We start from the raw sequence: 22,306 nt of genomic DNA, 5'->3' as shown, positions 1-22,306 counted from the left end.
TTGCAGAGCACAGGCTCCGGACGCGCAGGCTCAGCGGCCATGGCTCACGGGCCTAGCCGCTCCACGGCATGTGGGATCTTCCTGGACCGGGGCACAAACCTGTGTCCCCTGCATCGGCAGGTGGACTCTCAACCACTGTGCCACCAGGGAAGCCCAATGTCTCTTTTTGAATTATGGTTTTCTCAGGGCGTATGCCCAGTAGTGGGATTGCTGGGTCATATGGTAGTTCTATTTTTAGTTTTTTAAGGAACCTCCATACTGTTTACCATAGTGGCTGTATCAATTTACATTCCCACCAACAGTGCAGGAGGGCTCCCTTTTCACCACGCCCTTTCCAGCATTTATTGTTTCTAGATTTTTTGATAATGGCCATTCTGACCGGCATGAGGTGATACTTCATTGTGGTTTTGATTTGCATTTCTCTAATAATTAGTGATGTTGAACATCTTTTCATGTGCCTCTTGGCCATCTGTATGTCTTCTTTGGTGAAATGTCTATTTAGGTCTTCTGCCCATTTTTTAACTGGATTGTTTGTTTTTTTGATATTGAGCTCCATGAGTTGTTTGTATATTTTGGAAATTAATAAATGTCTGTTGTTTCATTTGCAAATATTTTCTCCCATTTTGAGGGTTGTCTTTTTGTCTTGTTTATGGTTTCCTTTACTGTGCAAAAGCTTTTAAGATGGTTCATAATTGAATAAGTAAAGAAAAGAATTCATATGAAGCAGTATAGTATGGTAGTTAAAAACATGAGTTTGCGGATCAGTAAAATTTGGGTTTGTCTTTACAACTTACTAGTTGTGTAACCTTGGTTTCTTACCTGGAAAACGATGTTAAAAATAGTACTAATTTCATGGTTTTTTGTGTGTGTGTGTACGTGTACATTAAATGATATATTTATAAAACGCTTAGTCCAGCACCTAGCACATAGTAATCACACAGTAAGTGTTAGCTTAACAATAATATTATTTTTTAGTCTGATCTTTGTGGCTTCTAAACTAAACAAACAAGCAAACAAAACTTTAACCACACTGTACTTTGGGATCCTTTCCCTTTTGAGAGCTTATAAGAAACTAGTGGTGATCCAGAAATAGCTGAAAGCTGCTACCAGTTAAGTTTATGTTAACTTTTGGTTTTCTGCTTTATGGAATATACATTTGTGTCATAATCTATTTTCTACTGTGTATAAGACAATTGATTCCTTTCTTGATCTGTATGGGTAAATTCTTCACAATTTCATATTAGCTCTACTAATGCTTCTTTTTATTGATGCAGAAAATTGGAGGTTAATGATATATCAATTCTGTGGTTTATTTAATCTTCTGTTCTTGATCTGTATGTGTGAGTTTCATGTGCAGTCTTAGCTCCTGAAAACCTGTGACTTTTGTCTTCAGTATTGTAATATATTCCTCAGGGGATTAGTTTCTTTAGATTAATGTGATTACAGATGTGATTTCAGAATCATATAATTTTGAGTTCAGCTGATTTAACTAGTTAATTACTATTGTTGAGCAGTAAGTGAGCAAACATGCTTTTTCTATATTTCTATACCCTTAGGCTATTACATCTAATATAATGGAATTGAGATATTCCTTATTGTATGAATATTCCCAAGGACTGAACTGCCAGAAAGAGCCTATAGAGCAACTATAAAGGTATAGGGAGAGGAGCATTCATTGAAACTATGTAAGATCTTTTGATATCACAAGAGGGACATGAAAACTAACCAAGAGTACATAAATATTTCCATTAGGGAAAAAGTGATTAAAAGTATTTATTGATAATTATCTTAAATAAATGAATACAACTACAAATAAAATTTAAAAATTTTCTGAAATATTTAAGAAAAAGGCTTTGTGAAATAAATGTAGTATCATGTTTCTGAAAAGGAAGGCTGATAGTATATAATTTTTACTCCCCAATTTAAATTATTTTTTCCATTCAGATTGTTATTGGGATTCTTTTTACTCTGACAATGTTTCTCTAAAGTTTATCTGGGAGAAAAAGTAGTCAAAAGCATTAAGTTAAAAATCTGAAAAATAAGAGAGAAAGGGAAGAGAAAAACTACAATAACTGAAACCAAATACTGCTAAAAGCAGTAATAGATCCATGGTACATTTTAGGTACATGCCAAGGGAGGCATGAGAAAAAAAAAGGAATCATTTTTCAGAAATTTGTGTTTAGAAAACTCATTAAGCAGTTGAAGGGCCATAAACATAGACCTCCACTTAATACCTGACACCAAGATAAATTTCAGAGGATTTAAAGGTTACATATGAGCATTCAAATCAAAGGAAAATTAGAATAAAGTAGAATTGAATATTTATCAAACTTATAATAGTGGGTATTTCACTTTCAAAACAATAAAAGGAAACAAAAGGGAAAAGAACAGTTTGCAGATTTGAATATTCCAAGTGTAATATTTACATATGTAAGAATAATAAAAACAGAAATAAGATGGAGGAAATACTACAACAAGTATTATATAAAGTTAATATCTATTCTGTAAAGAGCTCATATATTTGTAAGAAAAACACTGGTCTCTAAATATTTGGTCAATTGATAAAAAAATATATTTCACAAAGATATTAAATTAGTAAACAAGCATGTGGGAAAATGTTCAAAATAGTAGAAATAAATAAACATTCGGTATTATGTGCTCAATTAGGAGAAAAGTGTGATTGGTATTTCCATTATAGGTCAGGGTATGGTAAAACCTCATAGAAATAGAGAACAATCAATGATTCCAGGCTTATAAAAGTTAAAAACTGGATCAATTTCTAACTAACACAGATAATATAAAACATATACACTGAGATTTTTTTCCCCCTCAATGAATATATCTCTGTAACCAGCAAATCATTGATTGTTGAACTTCGCTTAAAACTTGGATGTGGGGCTTCCCTGGTAGTGCAGTGGTTGAGAGTCCGCCTGCCGATGCAGGGGACGCGGGTTCGTGCCCCGGTCTGGGAAGATCCCACATGCCGTGGAGCAGCTGGGCCCGTGAGCCTGCGCGTCCAGAGCCTGTGCTCCGCAACGGCAGAGGCCACAATAGTGAGAGGCCCGCGTACCGCAAAAAAAAAAAACAAAAAAACTTGGATGTGACCAAAAGTGATCACTCTTTGAATTCAGTCCAGTTTCATGACACATCCTGAGGGTGGAGTGGGTGGAGTTTCTTTTGTTGTTGTTGTTGTCTTTAGCTTAAGCCAAAAAGTTAGCTTCCTTTTTTTGAAAATTTGAAATGCTTCCAACGTTTATGTTACATTGAGGTTGGTTCTGTTTTACTCCTCTTTCTATCCCTCCAACTGCCTTATACTCAGTAGACATTTGTTAAAAGACACATTCTACCTGCTTTTACTGCTAAAAACATGATACTGCAATTAATCTGTGGTGCTAATTACTTCCCTTGATGAAATAACGTATAGTTAGAGCCACAAAGAAAAAGGAATGAGCCGATAAGCACCAGTATTCTTTTCCATCCTGTGTCATGTATCAGCACCTTAGTTTTGTCCAGCCTGCTCCCACTAGTTTAGATGGTCAGATATGTAGTTTCTAGAGCTCTTTTCTAGGATTGTGCAAAAGGCCAGGTTCTTCTAGAAAACTCTGAAATTCGCTAACTTATTCACTCTGAGAATACCAGTGAACTTCATCCTTATTCCTTGTAAGAATGTAGATTAGGACAATTTTATTGGCAAATACTACAGCCCCAGTATCTAATTTTAACATATAAGATTAAATTAAAACAGTAGGTCTCAACTGGGTTGACACCACCGCCCCCCCCCGCCCCCCCACCCCCCCCACCCCCGCCAGGGAACACTGGGCAGTGGCTAGAGACGTTCTATTTTTGTTGTCTCAGCTATGGGGAGAGGAAGTGCTACTGGCATCTAGTGGATAGAGGGCAGGGAGGCTGCTACAGTGCATGGGAGAGCCCACCTGCCCGGCCCACCCCCCATCCCAGCAAAGAATTATCTGGTCCAAAATGCCAGTAGTGCTGAAGTTGAAAAACCCTGAGTTAAACTATATAGAAATAGAGTTTATGAGTTTGGAGAAATCGAAAACTTCTGTTAGTAATATTGTAGGGTCTTAGTAAATTACTGATAATCAATGTCTTCTAGATGTGAGTTGTAGCCTGAGAGCTTTAAAATAGGATTTCCAGTTTGGCTTGGGTGTGTTTGTTTTAAGAATATTACACAGTTTCCATTATGAGTATGGATATAGTTAAACAATGGAAGGAAGTTTTTAACCTGTGTATATTAGATTTCTGTATCTTCATATTGGTTTATAAAGCAAACTTAACAACACACGGAATCTCTGCCTTCTAGGAGTTTATAAGCTGAAGGGAGTGTTTTTTATACTGATGAAATCCAAAGAACTGGCATTCAGGAGAACAAGAAGGCAGACACTTGGAGCAGTAGGTAGAAGTGGGATTGAGCCAAGCAGAAATTGGCTGATCAGATCTCTGCTAGGAGGCCACTACCAGAGAGAGAGTCAGATTACAATGAGCAAATCAAAACTGAGGGAACATGCCTTGCCCATCTAAGAAGAGAGTGTTCATGCATGGATTCCCAGTGTCAAAATTACATTAGCATTTAAATCTGTTCTGTTATTTTTTTTGTTATTGGTGTGTATTTTAAAAAGATAATAGTAATCCAAGAGAGAGGTAACAGTGTTTTCAAATCAAAGAGACACATGCAGGTTAAGATTTTGATTCTGTAACTTTCTTATTTTTTGTGATTATAGATCCTTTCTTCCGTCATTTGACTTCTAATCCTGATTAGTAATGCAAGGGTCATAATACCTACCTCAATGTTAAAATATAAAGCCCTTAATACATCGTCTGGCACATAATTAGTACCTTCAAAATAGTAATATTCATGGTTTTAAAATCTCTTGAAATCTGGAAAGATCATTGATCCTGTAGTGTTTTTAAAATTTTAGTAAATACCAAAGCATGTATAGCATTCATGCTATACACATGACAGTAACTTTGCTTTACTCTTGCCCTTTGATTTTAGTATTTAGCATATAACAAACTTAAAAATAGAGTTGAAATATTCACTTAATAGAGGAGTGTGGTTTCTTGTTTTAGGAATTTTGAGGAAATGAGATAGCCTATGTCAAGTGCTTTGCATAATGCCTGATGCATAGCAACTTTTACACTCAATGAATGTTAGCTTCTTACCTTGATTTCACATTGCCAAGAGGCTTAGAAATACCACTATAATGCTACTGCTATTGTGTTTGCTGAATGAAGATAGTAGATGTAATTGGAGTAGGAGAGGAAATTGGCAGACAGCAATTCATTTTAAGCTATAATGATGTTTACTGAAATTGAAATGATTCTAACTAAAGCTGACTGTTTGCTTTTAACTGACTTAAAACATTTGTTTTTAGTTTTGACCATTTACATGACACTAGACCTGAAGGCTCTTTATGTATCCTAATTTAGGAGGATTTTGGTCTATACTTTGACTGAATACATTGTCTCTGCAGACATGGTGTAATTTTCAGGTTCTGCCAAAATAGAGTGAAAGCCCCAGCTGTATTTTTTGTGTTCTAGAAACCAGTTGTCATTCTCTGTTCCCCCCCGCCCCCCGCCCCGTTCTTTGCACTACAGCTGTGTTGCAGTCACTAGGTGACATACTACTCTTTACCCTATCCCTGCATTTTTTTGTCTTGGCAAAACAGTGTCAGGCAACCATGAACTAATCTGGAGCCTCAAACTGGAAGAAGGATTTTTTTTTAAAATTCTGCTGGGTATTCAGGTTAAGACCTTGACTAGAATAGAAAGTTGCAAGAAGTTTGAGTTAAAGATAATCAGAACTAACTGAAAAACAAAGAAAAAATAAAATTAATGTTTTAGATTGTGTCAAAGAAAATGGTATTAAATGAAGCAACTCCTCTGGAGTGCCATATTTAGAAAATCCTGTTGGAGATTAATGATGAGATTCAGAGTCCACATTGAATAATTTTCTCATTGGCTCACCTAGACTTTAGTGCCTTCTATCTGTGTATAGAAACAGAGTCCTTGAAATTCTTCTCTTCAATTAAATACTTTACTAAAAAGTGATGTTAAAGTAATAATTATATTTGTTTCTGAGAAATACTTTAGTGTTAAATTAGTTTACCTTTGCTCAGTAGGCAACAACTTTTTTCAGTAAGTTCCGGTTAGATACTAAGTTCTAGGTGCTGGGCCATCAATAGGGAACATTGAAAAGAGATTGTCCTTGCCTTCTTGGAGGTTATTTACTATGATCTGGTTTATTATTAGAAAGACTTACTGTGAAGATTTACTTGGCATCAAATGACTTTAGTATTCAACCTTTCAAATTAAGTGAACATAAAAAAAAACCTGTGCTGCTGGAAATGTTCTATATCTTGATCTGGGTGGTGCTTACATGGGGTAGGGGATGTAGAGTTATCTATCTTCTAATTAACATTAGTGTACTTTGCTCATTATACTTCAGTTAAAAATGCTTTTTAAATTAAATGTACAGTAAAACTCCAGTGGTGGGACTTCCCTGGTGGCACAGTGGTTAAGAATCCGCCTGCCAATGCAGGGGACAAGGGTTCAATTCCTGGTCCAGTAAGATCCCACATGCCTTGGAACAACTAAGCCCACGAGCCACAACTACTGAGCCCGCATGCCACAACTACTGAAGCCCATGCACCTAAAGCCTGTGCTCCACAACAAGAGAAGCCACCGCAATGAGAAGCCCGCACACTGCAACAAGTAGCCCCCACTCGCCACAACTAGAGAAAGGTTGAGTGCAGCAACGAAGATCCAAAGCAGCCAAAAATAAATTAAAAAAAAAAGTCCAATGGTTTTCCATTGCATTTAGAATAAGACTCATATTCCCTTTTTAAAAGTGTATAATGATAAATTATATGTCAGATAATGTTAAATTCTGAAGCTGTTTTGTTAATATGTAAAAATTGTATTTGACCAAGTAGAATTAAAAAGTTGGAAACTTCCTACCTCATCTAACATATTTTATTGACAGAATTTTAATGGCGTGAACTTTAAACTGTTCACATTAAATAACTCAAAATATAGTGTTGCTTGAAGGAATTTTATTTGCAAGTATTAGAACTTTTTACTTAGGATAAGTATAAGTTAATACCATAAAAAATAACTTCCACAAAATGGGCATAGAAAGATAAGATGATCTGTTTTTTATTCTTGAAACCATCTCTAATGCATAAGCAAAGACAGACAAGTCTAAAGTGGGCAAAGTGAGTGCATAAGGAAGGGGTGAGCATTTGATAACTTATGAAGTTCTGTTACTTTCCCACATGGACTGGGAACAGACTTCATTTTGCACAGTCAAGAGAAATCATTGGCACAGTGATGGGGAGGGATTTGGAAAGAGGCCAAACTAAAGGCCTCTTTTGCTTCTGCCCTGCTAGCTCTTTTACTGTTTCTTTCATTTCCTTTTCTTTTAATCAAGGCTGAAATAGGCTAGGGAAGGAAATATAGGCATGTCTAGTTTTCAGAAGGTTATCACCTTACTTCCACATTTTCCAGTCCTTCTATATTCTTGACCCCGTTTTTCCCCAGAGCAGTGTTTCTCAACTTCAGCACTGTCAACATTTTGGGCCAGAGAATTCTTTGTTCTGTGTAGTGTTCATTGTAGTATGTTTAGTAGCATCCCTGGCCTGTACCTACCAGGTATCAGTACCACAAGTTGTAACAACCGAAAGTGTCTCAAGACGTAGCCACGTATCTTCTGGAGGGCAAAATCACCCCAATTGAGAACTACTGCCCTAGAGGAATAAGCTAAATAAATAGCCAGTGACAATTGCTGAGAGTTACTAAGCTTGTTACCACCTCTGCTGCTTTTCTAATCTTGGTCCCTATTACAAGCAGCTTTTTTTCCTCCCTCATGAGAAAAGGGTACTTAGAAAGCATTATACCATTTTATTAGGTAAGACTTGTATTCTGGAATGATTAATAGAAGGAAGCCCATTGAAAATAGAAATTCACAATGTAATCAAGAATTGATTTTCATTAGTATGGTAACATATTTCTTCCTCTTAAAAAATTATACAACTGAAAGGGGAAAAAAAGTTCTCCTTTGTTCTTTATTGTGCTGGAGGCTGGCTTAGGAAAAGAAGCCATTGTCTTGAAAAAGCTCTCTTTTTCTGTATAGGGTATTTTACTGGCATCAGATCATTTTGAGAAATTCAACATATATACTGCTAAATATACAGGGATTTTGTTTGTGTTTTTTGATATGTTGTTCAGGCCTTATTAAGGATCTCCCACACAAAGAGAAACATTCTGAGGAATGGTTGGATTTGGTGTTTTAAAGATCATCAATCCATGAAATAGGCAAATATGAATAGCCAATTTACAGAAAATATAGCTGTCTCTTAAGCATGTGAAAAATGCTCAACTTCACTTCTTATTCACTTCTTATTCTATACTGAAATACATTTTTTACCTGAAGTCAACAAGTTCGATAATATACTTGCTATGGACTGAACTGTGCTCCTCTTCCTTCTCAATTCATATTTTGAAACCCTAACCCTCAGTGTGACTATATTTGGAAATAGGACTTTTAGGAGGTAATTAAGGTTAAATGAGATCGTAAGGGTGAGGTCCTAATCTAGTAGGATTGGTGGCTTTATAAGAAGAGAGGAAGAGAGAAAGAGGTATCTCTCCCCCTCCATGTGCATGCTCCGAGGAAAGGTCATCTGAGCACACAGTGAGAAGACTGCTGTCTGCAAGCCAGGAAGAGGGCTCTCAACTAGAATTTGACCATGCTGGTACCCTGATGTTCAACTCCAGCCTCCAGCAATATGAGAAAATAAATTTCTGTTTTTAAGCTGTTCAGCTATGGTATTTTGTTATGCAGCCTGAGCTGACTAGTATAATACTGTAAAACAGTATGTGGAAGAAACAGACTTTTTTTTTTTTTTTTTTTGCGGTACTTGGGCCTCTCACTGTTGTGGCCTCTGCCGTTGTGGAGCACAGGCTCTGGACGCGCAGGCTCAGCGGCCATGGCTCACGGGCCTAGCCGCTTCGCGGCATGTGGGATCTTCCCGGACCGGGGCATGAACCCGTGTACCCTGCATCAGCAGGCAGACTCTCAACCACTGCGCCACCAGGGAAGCCGTTTTTTTTTTTTTTTTTTTTTTAGTATAGTTGATTTATAATGTGTTAGTTTCAGGTATACAGCAAAGTGATTTGGTTATACATATATATGTATGTATCTATATTTCTTTTTTTAAAATTCTTTTCATTGTAGTTTATTACAAGATATTGAATATAGTTCGCTTTGCCATACAGTATATCCCTATTCATCTATTTTATATATGGTAGTGTGCATCTGTTAATCCCATACTCCCAATTTATCCCTCCCCCCCTTCCCCTTTGATAACCGTAAGTTTGTTTTCTGTGTCTGTGAGTCTGTTTCTGTTTTGTAAATAAGTTCATTTGTATTATTTTTTAGATTCCACATATAAGTGATTATATATTGTCTTTCTCTCTCTGACTTACTTCACTTAGTCCATCCATGCTGCTGCAAATGGTATTATTTCATTCCTTTTTATGGCTGAGTAATATTCCATTCTGCCTGTCTGTCTATCTTATCTATCTACCAACCACATCTTTATCCATTCATCTGTTGATAGATACTTAGGTAGCTTCCATGTCTTGACTTTTTTTTTTTAATTTTATTGGAGTATAGTTGATTTACAGTGTTGTGTTAGTTTCAGTTGTACAGCAAAGTGATTCAGTTATACATATATATATATATTCATTCTTTTCCAAATTCTTTCCCATATAAGTTATTACAGAATATTGAGTAGAGTTCCCTGTGCTATACAGTAGGTTTGGCTGTTGTAAATAGGGCTGCTATGAACATTAGGCTGCATGTATCTTTCTGAATTAGAGCTTTGTTTTTTCCACATACATGCCCAGGAGTGGGGTTGCTGGATCATATGGTAACTCTGTTTTTAGTTTTTTAAGGAACCTCCATAGTGGCTGCACCAATTTACATTCCCACCAGCAATGTAGGAGGGTTCCTTTTCTCCACACCCTCTCCAGCATTATTATTTGTAGACTTTTTGATGATGGCCATTCTGACCAGTGTGAGGTGATACCTCACTGTAGTTTTGATTTGCATTGCTCAATAATTAGCGATGTTGAGCATCTTTTCATGTACTGTTGGGTATCTATATGTCTGCTTTGAAGAAATGTCTATTTAGGTCTTCTTCCCATTTCTTTTTTTTTTTTTAATTAATTAATTTATTTATTTTTGGCTGTTTTGGGTCTTCGTTTCTGGGCAAGGGCTTTCTCTAGTTGCGGCGAGCAGGGGCCACTCTTCATCACAGTGCGTGGGCCTCTCACTATCGCGGCCTCTCTTGTTGCGGAGCAAGGCTCCAGATGCGCAGGCTCAGTAGTTGTGGCCCACGGGCCCAGTTGCTCCGCGGCATGTGGGATCCTCCCAGACAAGGGCTTGAACCTGTGTCCCCTGCGTTGGCAGGCAGACTCTCGACCACTGCGCCACCAGGGAAGCCCTTCTTCCCATTTCTTGATTGGGTTGTTTGTTTTTTGATATTGGGTTGTATGAGCTGTTTGTATATTTTGTACATTAAGCCCTTGTCAGTCCCTTCGTTTGCAAATACTTTCTCCCAGTTCATAGGTGGTCTGTTGTTTTGTTGATGGTTTCCTTTGCTATGCAAAAGCTTTTAAGTTTGATTAGGTCCTATTTGTTTATTTTTGTTTTTATTTCTGTTGCCTTGATAGATGACTTAAGAAAATGTTGTTACAATTTATGTCAGAGAATGTTTTGCCTGTCTTCTCTTCTAGGATTTTTATGGTGTAATGTCTTATATTTAAGCCTTTAAGCCGTTTTGAGTTTATTTTCGTGTGTGGTGTGAGGGAATGTTCTAACTGTATTGATTTACATGCCGCTGTCCAGTTTTCCCAGCACCACTTGCTGAAGACACTGTCGTTTTCTCCATTGTATATTCTTGCCTCCTTTGTCAAAGATTAATTGATCATAGGTTTATTTCTGGGCTCTCTGTTCTGTTCCACTGATTCATATGTTTGTTTTTGTGCCAATACCATCCTGTTTTGATTACTGTAGCTTTGTAGTATTGCCTGAAATCTGGAAGGATTATGTCTCCAACTTTGTTCTTTCTCCTCAGGATTACTTTGGCAATTCTGGGTCTTTCGTGGTTCCATATAAATTTTAAGATTATTTGTTCTAGTTCTGTGAAAAATGTCATGGGTTATTTGATAGGGGTTGCATTAAATCTGTAGATTGCTTTGGGTATTATGGACATTTTAACTATATTAATTCTTCCAATCTAAGAGCATGGGATATTTTTCCATTTCCCTGAATCAACTTCAGTTTCATTTATCAATGTTTTATAGTTCTCAGCAGATAAGTCTTTCATCTCCTTGGTTAGGGTTATTCCTAGGTGGTTTTTTGTTTTTTTGTTTGTTTTGATGCAGGTTTTTTTGATGCAGTTTTTTTTTTTTTTTTTTTTTGCTTTGATGGCTGGCCTTTTTTTTTGATGCAATTTGAAATAGGATTTTTTTTTTTTTTTTTTTTACTTTCTGATACCTCATTGTTAGTGTAAAGAAATATAACAGATTTCTGTATATTAATCTTGTATCCTGCTACCTTGCTGCATTTACTTATCAGTTCTACTAGTTTTTGTGTGGAGTCTTTAGGGTGTTCTATATAAAGTATCATGTCATCTCCATATAATGACAGTTTTACCTTTTCCCTTCTGATTTGGGTACCTTTTATTTTTCTTGTCTGATTGCTGTGGCTAGGACTACCAGTGTTGTGTTGAACAGAAGTGGTGAGAGTGGGTATCTTGTCTTGTTCCAGGTTTTAGTGAGAAGGCTGTCAGCTTTTCATCATTTAGTATTATGTTGGCCGTGAGTTTGTCAAAAATGGCTTGTATTTTGTTGAAATATGTTCCCTCTATATCCACTTTGGCAAGAGTTTTTGTCATAAATTATGTGGAATTTTATCAAATGCTTATTCTGCATTTATTGAGATGCTCATGTGATTTTTGTCTCTGCTTTGGTGATGTGGTGTATCACATTGATAGATTTGAAGCATCTTTGTGACCCTGGAATGAATCCAGCTTGATCATGGTGTATGATCCTTTTTCTGTGTTGTTGGATTCGGTTTGCTAATATTTTGTTGAGGATTTTTGCATCTATGTTCATCAAAGATATTGGCCTGTAATTTTCTTTTTTGGTAGTGTCTTTGTCTGGTTTTGGTATCAGGGTGATGATGGCTTCATAGAATGACTTTGGGAGTGTTCCCTCCTCTTCAGTCTTTTGGAAGAGTTTGAGAAGGATCGGTATAAGTTCTTCTTCGTATGTTTAGTAGAATTCCCCGGTGAAGCCATCTGGTCCTGGACTTTTGTTTGCAGGGAGTTTTTTCAATTATAGATTCCATTTCATTTCTAGTGATCGGTTTGTTCAAATTATCTGTTTCTTCTTGATTCAGTTTTGGCAGGCTGTATGATTCTAGAAACTTGTCCATTACTTATAGCTTGTCCATTTTTCTGGCATATAAGTGTTCATAATATTTTCTTATGGTATTTTGCATTTCTGTGGTATTGGTTGTTATTTCTCCTCTTTCATTTCTTATTTTGCTTATTTGGGTCCTCTCGGTGAACTTGGCCAGAGGTTTGTCAGTTTTGTTATCCTTTCAAAAAACTAGCTCTTGGTTTTATTGATTTCTCTATTGTTTTGTTTTAATCTCTATTTTATTTATTTTTTCTGATCTTTATTACTTCCTTCTGCTGACCTTAGGTTTTCTTTGTTCTTCTTTTTCTAGTTCTTTTAGGTGGGAGATTAGGTTGTTTAATTGGGATTTTTCTTGTTCTTTGAGGAAGGCCTGTATTGGTATGAACTTCCCTCTGCTTTTGCTGCATCCCATAGATATTATATGGTTGTGTTTTCATTGTTGTTTTTCTTTCTTTTTTTTTTTTTTGGCGGTACGCGGGCCTCTCACTGTTGTGGCCTCTCCCGTTGGCGGAGCATAGGCTCTGGACGCACAGGCTCAGCAGCCATGGCTCACGGGCCCAGCCTCTCCGTGGTATGTGGGATCTTCCCGGGCCAGGGCTCGAACCCATGTCCCCTGCATTGGCAGGCGGACTGTCAACCACTGTGCCACCAGGGAAGCCCGATCCATTGGTTTTTTAGTAGCATGTTGTTTAGTCTGCATTTCAACGATTACATGTAGACTAAACAACATGCTACTAAAAAACCAATGGGTCAACAATGAAACCAAAGAGGAAATTTAAAAATGCCTTGAGACAAAGGACAGTGAACAACCACAAAGAGAAACAAAAAAAAAACATGGATTCTTATTATATTACTTATAAATTGGTATAGCCTCTGTAAAGAGCATTTTGGCAATGTCTAAAAATGTCAAATATGCATGTTCTTTAACCTAGCAAATCTGCTTCTAGGAAATATCCTACTCATATACTCAAAAGATGGAAAAAAATGTGTATATAAGATTATACACTGGGTATTGGTTGTAATAACAAGATTCGAAATAGTAGCTTCAATTCATGTGGCACTCAGAACATATCAGGAGTTCTAAGCTGTTTACACATATTCACTTATTTAATTTTCATGACAACCTTACAAAGTAGGTACTATTTTACAAATGGAGAAACTGAAGTTAAATAAGCCAAGCTTGTATAGTTAGTAAGTGAAATGGATCAGGATTTGAACTCAAGATTGTTTGGTTTCAGTTTTACTCCTCAACCCATATCCCATCAGTAGGGAACTGGTAAAATAAAACTATGCAGCTGTTAAAAAACGTTCTTTGTATATTGTTATGGAATGATCTCTAAAATATATTGCTAAGTGGAAAAGAAAACAAGACACAACACTGTTTATAGTATGCCACCATTTGTGTAAAATGAGGAAAAGATATGTCCATGTCTATTATCTAGGTATAAAATACGTTCAGAAGGATACTGAGAAAACTGGCAATATTGTTGACTATGGCAGAGATCACTGGGGCAACTAGGGCATAGATTTTGAACTCTACTCTTGTCCTTTTTTTAAAAAAAATAAATTTATTTATTTATTTTTGGCTGTGTTGGGTCTTTGTTGCTGCATGAGGGCTTTCTCTAGTTGACGGCGAGCGGGGGCTACTCTTTGTTGCAGTATGTGGGCTTCTCATTGCTGTGGCTTCTCTTGTTAGAGAGCACGGTCTCTAGGTGTGCGGGCTTCAGTAGTTGTGGCTTGCGGGCTCTAGAGCGCAGGCTCAATAGTTGTGGCTTGCGGGCTTAGTTGGATCTTCCCGGACCAGGGATCAAACCCGTGTCCCCTGCTTTAGCAGGCGGGTTCTTAATCATGTGGCACCAGGGAAGTCCCTCTACTCTTGTACTTTTAAAATTTTGAACCATGTGAATAAATTGCCTACTAAAAAATAAATAAAATTATATTCTAAAAGAGTATATATTATATCCCAAAGTATAAAATAATTATCCATGAGTCCATACTGATATATATATATATATATATATATGAACTACATTTGGATGAATAAATAAATGGTAAGACATAGAAAAATCTCCAATACAGAAGAATTCCAAATAATTTATATAGATACTCTGCCTTGAAGGACAGGGAACGTAAATTGTCATTTCTTAAGTGTGGGATGTGCATAGTGACTTACTTCTAAAGAGTAGGTATTGGTGGGAGGGGGAAATAGCTTTCCAGTGGAGAAACCTGACAAACATAACCTCAGCCAGATCATGAATGTTTACATCAGTGGTTATAAATGATGTTGATGGTAGGTACGCTTGATATGATGATATGTTGAGAATGGCACCTTACCTCTGAGGTCTTCTTCCCCCAAACCCGTAACTCCAGTCTAATAATGAGAAAAATTCCAATAATGGGGCATCTGATGAAACACCTGAACAGTAGTACTCCTCAAAACAGTCAGGGTGCTCAAAACCCTGCAAAATCAGAGAAACTGTCACGGCCAAAAGGGGCCTAAGAAGATACAATGATTAAAGGAAATATGGTATCCTAAATGGGATCCTGGGAGAAGAAAAAGACATTGGGTAAAAAAAAAACTAAGGACTTCAGTTAATGATAATGTATCAATATTAGTTCATTAAGTATAACAAATGTACCATAGTGAAAATGTTAATAATAGGGGAAATTGGGTATGGAGTGTATGGAAACTCACTGTACTATTGTCTCAATTTTTCTATAACTCAAACTATTAAAAGTCTATTTTTTTAAAAGAGTATATATAATAAATACACTGAGTAATATAAAAGTAAATTTAAAATTCAGATGTCCAGGGGCTTCCCTGGTGGCACAGTGGTTGAGAGTCCGCCTGCCGATGCAGGGGACGCGGGTTCGTGCCCCGGTCCAGGAAGATCCCACATGCCGCGGTGCGGCTGGGCCTGTGAGCCATGGCCGCTGAGCCTGCGCGTCCGGAGCCTGTGCTCTGCGACGGGAGAGGCCACAACAGTGAGGGGCCTGTGTACCGCAAAAAAAAAAAAAAAATTCAGATGTCTATGTCCTGTTCCCCAGAGCTTAACCATAATCCTGGGAAGAGAGGCTTAGCAACTTTTGTTTTAAGCGTTCTAGATACTTAACCTAAGCATCTTTGCTGTAGATAACTTTGCTGCAGTCATTTTTGTTACAAACGTTCAAGTGTTTTGTTCATATATACTACAGTAGTACATGATTATGGTCAGTTGAATCTGGGTGCAGAACTGCAGAACAGAGGCCAACTGTCAAGTTATACATGGATTTTTGATTGCATAGGGGTCAGCACTCCTAGTGCACACATTGTTCTACCGTACACAATTTTTTGCTTATTCATTCCTCTTCTTGTTCATCATTCCACTTTTTCATTAAAATTTCTTCCTTCATTAAGAGAGGTATCAGTTTCCAAATACTAGGTTGCATATTTGTAACTGAGCTTTGTATTGTGTTGTGAAAGCCTTCTACATTGTTGTTTCTATCACATGTCTGTTGGTAGACATTGCAAAATTGTGTGAGAAATGTGGGATCAACTCTGCACCTTTAAGGCCCTCAGCCTCTTTCTCCTACAATGTGTAGTGTATTTTAAAATAAGAAACCAACTCTTGGTGCAACTCTTCATCCTCATTCGTCAGCTCAATAAAGCAATCAATAATGTTGCTAACTAGAAGAAATGCTAGTCTGTCATACAGAGTGAAGTAAGTCAGAAAGAGAAAAACAAATACCGTATGCTAACACATATATATGGAATCTAAGGAAAAAAAAAAAAAAGGTCATGAAGAACCTAGGGGCAAGACGGGAAGAAAGACACAGACCTACTAGAGAATGGACTTGAGGATATGGGGGAGGGAAGGGTAAGCTGTGACAAAGTGGATATACACTACCAAACTTAAAATGGATAGCAGCCACATAGCACAGGGAGATCAGGTTGGTGCTTTGTGACCACCTAGAGGGGTGGGATAGGGAGGGTGGGAGGGAGGGAGATGCAAGAGGGAAGAGATATGGGAACATATGTATATGTATAACTGATTCACTTTGTTATAAAGCAGAAACTAACACACCGCTGTAAAGCAATTATACTCCAATAAAGGAGTTAAAAAAAAAAGAAATGCTAATGAACTTTGAAACCAAACTGTCAACCAGTTATTTTATCTTTGATGGCAAAATTGCCTTATGGCCAATTAGTTATATGGCAAAAATGATTGCTGCAAAGAGAGGTCTATGGTAAAGATGCTTGGGATGAAAATACCAGATGTGATTTTAAGCTCCATGGATGATTCCAGTGTGTGACCAAAGGTGAGACATTGTCTTAGGAAATGGTTCTCTTGCTTGAAAACCAATTTCTGAATTTTTAAAAATCATGAACAGTCAATCCCTATATATTCAAATAATTATTAACAGGGTTTTATTTTTCGTTTTTTTGTGGGGTTTTTCCTCAGTACAGTTGTTTAGGTTTTTTAAAATGTGTGTTTATGTTTTATTTCCTTGTTTTCTTCTTTTTAAATGTTTAATATACTCATGCCTCAAGATTCATAATATTTTTAAAGGTTGGCCACAGTGTTTCCTGATGTTCAGTGACAATATTTAATATTCTCTCTGGCTTTTCTTCAGGGCACATTTTCTTTTACTTCATTTTGTGGGGACCTTTGTTTTCAGAGAATTCCTAAATATCCTGCTAAACACACCTGTAGATCATAATTATGAATAGCAGAAATCTCTTTTTCACAGGCTAGTTATTACATTTCCTCCCCCTTGGAATTCTGTAATTTCTCAATTATATAGATGAATCTAGTGTGTAAACATTTGCTAGAAAGTTACTTTATTCCTTATCATCACTGAAGACTTCCCAGCTTGGTACACAAATGCTTATTTTAAATAAATATTCTTAATACTCCCTATAATTCTTTTTGTTTGCTCTTTAGTCTCTTAATAATGCTAATATGACTTCATTGGGTCATGTGTTTATCAAGATTATTTTATATGTATTTTTTCTAAGACATAAATTTTTTATTTTAATATTTTTCCTCTCTCATTGATGTGTTTATTTAGTTATTTAGTTATGGGGACTTTTAGTTTGGTCAAAACAGTATAAGTGATCCATATAATTTACCAGAGGTAGTTTCTAGAGGGAAGTGTTCCTTGTTGTCTTGCTTTCCATCTTCTCACGGTAAAATCCAGACCCTGATACCTCTTTCCTGACCGATAGCTTCTGCCTTCTATTTAGGAGCTTGCTCTGTCTCTTCTTGTTCCAGTTCCTGCTACACAGTGCTATCAGCATTATCCCTTTAAAATACAGATTTGATCATGTTACTGCCTTATTCTGGAACCCCTTGTCTCTCCCCCTTTGGATATAGAATAATATAAACCACTAGTGTTTCTTGATCATAGTGGTTAGTTTTTTATAAACATCAAGTAATTTAATTTTGATAAGAACCATTTAAAGTTAATATTCCTGTTGATCGTTGAGAGGTTAAGCAGCTTATGTAAGGTGCTGTAGTTGGTAGGTTGCAAAGCTTGGACCCAGCTCTGTTGATTCCAGGCTTCTCTGTTTGTATGGTCCCTGTTGGGCTCCTGTGTACTTTTTTGCCTTCTTTCTACCCACCCACTTCATTCTCCAATCGTATGGGTCCACTGACTTACCTTCTGTCATTTACCTTGTACTTTCTCAATGATGACCCTTTCACTTTCACTTTCTACCCATGGAAACCTTGCTTCTCTTTATGATTCTGCTCAAATATCACTGTTCAAGTGATTGTCTACATTCCCAGTTAAAGTTTTTATTCCCTCTTCTAGAATTTTATTTTTCATTCTTGGCATTTCTCTTATCATGTTATATATTTGTTTTATTTCTCTTTTTACTAGATTGTAAGCCCCTGGAAGGCAAAGACTGACTGTCTTACCTTTACAAACCATAGGGCCTTACACTTAGAGGATGTGAATTTTTTAAAAAGTGAATTTTTAAAATGAGTTTTATTCATACAAATATTTTGTTAGAAATTTTGTAAAGATGGAATGTGAAATCCTTTTTATTAATCCTTAAGAATTATTGCAGCTAAGTTATGGGGATGTTTTACTTCCCATTAGATGTTTTCTAATTTAATAATAACTAAATCAAACTTAATAACATTTCAATTTTAAATTAAAATTTAATGAAAATAATTTTGATTCTATATTTTTACTCTTTTCAAAGGAAAATTTTTAAGCTGTTAGAGATATGTTTAAAGCATATTATGAGGTTTTATAAATGTTGGTAACTCAAATATTTGAAAAGAGAATGAGCATTATAAAAAATCTAAATATTTCTGCACTTTTTCATTATTTACTCGGTAGGTTTTTTAAAATGCAAATAAACTTTAAAATTTCTAATTAAGTCATTATTTTCAATTCTTAAAAATTCAACTTTTTCCCAAAAAATTGAGACTCTTTTAGAGATACATGTAAGAATTTTTAATGGGAAAATTAAGGTCACAAAATAAGATGAAGCTAGGTTGGTATCTGCACCTAAAACATATGCCATAAGATCCTAGACTGATGTTAGAATTAGGCTACAAATTAGGCTTGGCGTTTTGCAGTGGGCAAAGTAAACAAGAAAACATGATTAGTTACATGATCAAATTGTTCATATTATAAAACCAACCAGAGAAATTTCTTTTATGGGCCCTCACAAAGAAGGGCTACTATATGAAGTAGGTGAACCATCCTCAGCAACATCCCTGCAAAAATGCGTTTACAGTTTAGTGTGACAGATATATATCAGGCTGTTCAGTGCAGGACAGTGACATACTGTATAGTGCATTAAAGGATATTCTGTGAGGAGTCAAAATAAATCAGTGAGTATACAGTTTTGAAATCAGCTAAAGAAATTAGAACTGTCTGCAGCAGCATTTTGCAAGGTACTGATAGTTTAGAAAATGGTCTTTTTAAAAATTGTTTTAAAAATTAAAGTTATTTTGTAAGGCAAGTACTTAAAGTTGTCTCTTAAACAACTTTAGTAACTACAAAACATTTTAGACTCACACCTTCATATTTTAGTCCTTGGTATACTAATCCCCAAAGTGTCTCAGTAATGTAGTCACAAAATGTAGAAGCCTTGAAATATTTACACAAAGGGCATATGTCAACAGATCTGTAAGTCCTGCTCTGGGCAAAGATTTTTTGAAAAGAAAGCTACCATAAAGAATCATGTATTTGTAATTACAGTGAGTATATTAAAGAAAATATTAGATAAATGCTAGGAATTATAGGTCCATTTGGCAGAAATGTAGGAATTGGTACTCCTGTGACTGTAGTTTGGGAATTATTGATCTTCTACCAGCACTATTCAATAGAATTTACTGTGATGATGGAAGTGTTCTGTATCTCCACTGTCCAGAATGGTAGCCAGTAGCTGAGGTGGTGATTGAGCACATGGAATGTGGCTAGAGTGACTGAGGAACTAAACTTTTAATTTTATTTAACTTTAATTCAATTTAAATAACTGCATGTGGCTGGTAGCTAACCGTATGGGAAACTCAGTTCTAGAGGACAGGAAAGACTGCTTATCTTGCAGGCTTTGTAAGAGAAGCACTAAGTTCAAGATTGTATTCTCCATCAGTAACTGAATAAAGAAATTCTGTACTTCTAAGAAACACATGTTTTAAGATAATCAACGATTATTTATATTGCTTACTTTTATATTTTTGAACTTGAGAATTAACCAGGATGCACATGGTTGATCTTTTTGGATATTAATAGAATTGTTAGCAAATAGTGTTAGGCTAAAAACTACATTTAAAATTATTTTATAAGGTTGAGACATTTACTTATAAAATTAGAAAGCTGTAGGTATACTGATATAGGACCATTTTCCTGCAGTTTCCAGAGTGTGGATTCTTTGGCATGTATGACAAAATTCTTCTCTTTCGCCATGACATGAACTCAGAAAATATTTTGCAGCTGATTACCTCAGCAGAAGAAATACATGAAGGAGACCTAGTAGAAGTTGTTCTTTCAGGTAAGTAAATAGTTTATTTTGTTGCCTTTCTTTTCAACGAGCCTTATTTTTTGCATTTAACTAAATGCTGTGTTCAATTATACTTTGTACTACAGTTGCTTACTTCTTTCATCTGTAATAATGGTTACTATGTGATTTTTACTTTCAGGAAGGTTATATCACAGATGAGAAAGTAGGAAAATAAGCCCTGAATTACTTATTTCAGTGTTACTAAGCTAAGGGAATTATCAGTTGAACCAGAAGAGGAATATGTTCATCTCTTGAGTCAAAGAAATAAAACAATTACACTGAAATTCTGGTCCCTTTCCCCGTTTCTTTGAAGAGCATAGAAGAGAATTAAGGTTCAGAAAAGAAAATGAGAAAAAAAGGAGAAATAATGAAGATTTGGAAGAGGAAACTGCAATACTGGTTGATTCCATGACTTAAATAATGCTCCTTCTCTTTTTGTTCTCTGTGGACATTCTCTTATTCTCTCCTTTCCTCTCTCACCCATTCTTGCCATCCATTGTCTTTAGCTCCTGCTATTATCTCATCCAACAAGTGGGCAGGATTGTTAGTGAGAAGTGTAAAGGAACAAAGAATATATATAGTAGGCCTGCAAAACTTCTTGTTTGGCAGCAAAGGAAAGAGGGAGGAAGAGAGGAGAAGGGGAGGGAGGAAAGGAAAGAAATGGAAGAGAAAGAGAGGAAGAAAAGCTAGTCAAGAGTCCAGAGTCCTGCCACCATTTTTTTTCCTCTTCCCAAATTCATATTTGCAGCTTGTTCTTGAGATCCTCTCTGACTATCACCTTTCCTTATTAGTCTCTTATCCTTCCCATTCATCTTCTCTGCCACAACCCCAAATTCTATACACATCGCAATCCTTGTCTTTCTTTTCACTCCAGAGGGGCTTCACTCCCGGTCCTCCCTGGAGGTCATGCTCACATCTATTCCTCTCTTGCCCTGGACCCTACATCAGGCCACGGGGATATCCACTAATGACTTGCAGGTAGTGTTGAGAGGATGTCTGATGGTGGTTGCGTCTGCTGCTGTTGGCTTGCCCACAAAGGGGAGAAGAGTCTCTTTATCCTAACCACTAGGACTCTGGAGAACAGAGTGTATCCTGGGATCCTAAATTAGAACTGAGTGTGTTTCCCACAGAAACATTGCTATAACTTAATGTTAAGTTCTGCAATTTTTTTTTAACTTTAGTGTTCTATTTCCCAGTACATTATAAGTTAAATAGTTTTAACTAGCTAAAATAAATCTTGACAATTATTTACAATGTTACCACTCCGAGAAAATGCTTTTGGAGGTCAAAATACCTACCTATAGACCTACTTTTGGAGCTCAAATTATTTGAATTTGGTGAAGTTCCTAAAATAGAGTTTGAAAACCACAATATTAGCTGCTGAAAATAATTTATTTTTATGGTCAGATGAAACTTTCAGAAAAAAAGATTCTGTGTACTTTGACAAATGAATATGGTCAATGTTCTTAATCTCATCACAATTACAAGTACCGGGTTTATTTGAATATTTTTCTTTTTTAAAAGCTTTGGCCACAGTAGAAGACTTTCAGATTCGTCCACATACTCTCTATGTACATTCTTACAAAGCTCCTACTTTTTGTGATTACTGTGGTGAGATGCTCTGGGGATTGGTACGTCAGGGACTGAAATGTGAAGGTATGTGTTCTAAATTTTTGTTTCATTTGAAATAGGATTTCACATTTGCGTTCAGTAATCATCAATGAAAAAACAAGATCATTGGTAGTGACTAGGTAGTACCCAAGGTTTAGAATTGGAGAGGTATGGTTATCC

The 22,306-nt window shown here is 36.3% G+C and overlaps 1 protein-coding gene across 2 annotated transcripts in view; it reads left to right on the top strand.

The window, feature by feature from the left end:
- PRKD3 (protein kinase D3) overlaps positions 1-22,306 on the top strand; it is a 77,912-nt gene that overhangs the window by 17,430 nt on the left and 38,176 nt on the right. The window contains exons 3-4 of one of the 2 annotated variants that reach the window (XM_082672064.1): positions 20,368-20,506; positions 22,040-22,171. In XM_082672064.1, coding sequence (XP_082528190.1) covers positions 20,368-20,506; positions 22,040-22,171 — 271 coding nt within the window. Of the gene's footprint in view, positions 1-20,367; positions 20,507-21,449; positions 21,494-22,039; positions 22,172-22,306 lie in introns of those variants that run through there. The other variant, XM_082672065.1, reaches the window with a different exon arrangement.

This window comes from Grampus griseus, assembly GCF_964374135.1.
Source record: "Grampus griseus genome assembly, chromosome: 15".
In the NCBI taxonomy this organism is placed as follows: Eukaryota; Metazoa; Chordata; class Mammalia; order Artiodactyla; family Delphinidae; genus Grampus; species Grampus griseus.
This window is presented reverse-complemented; position numbering and strand designations above follow the sequence as displayed.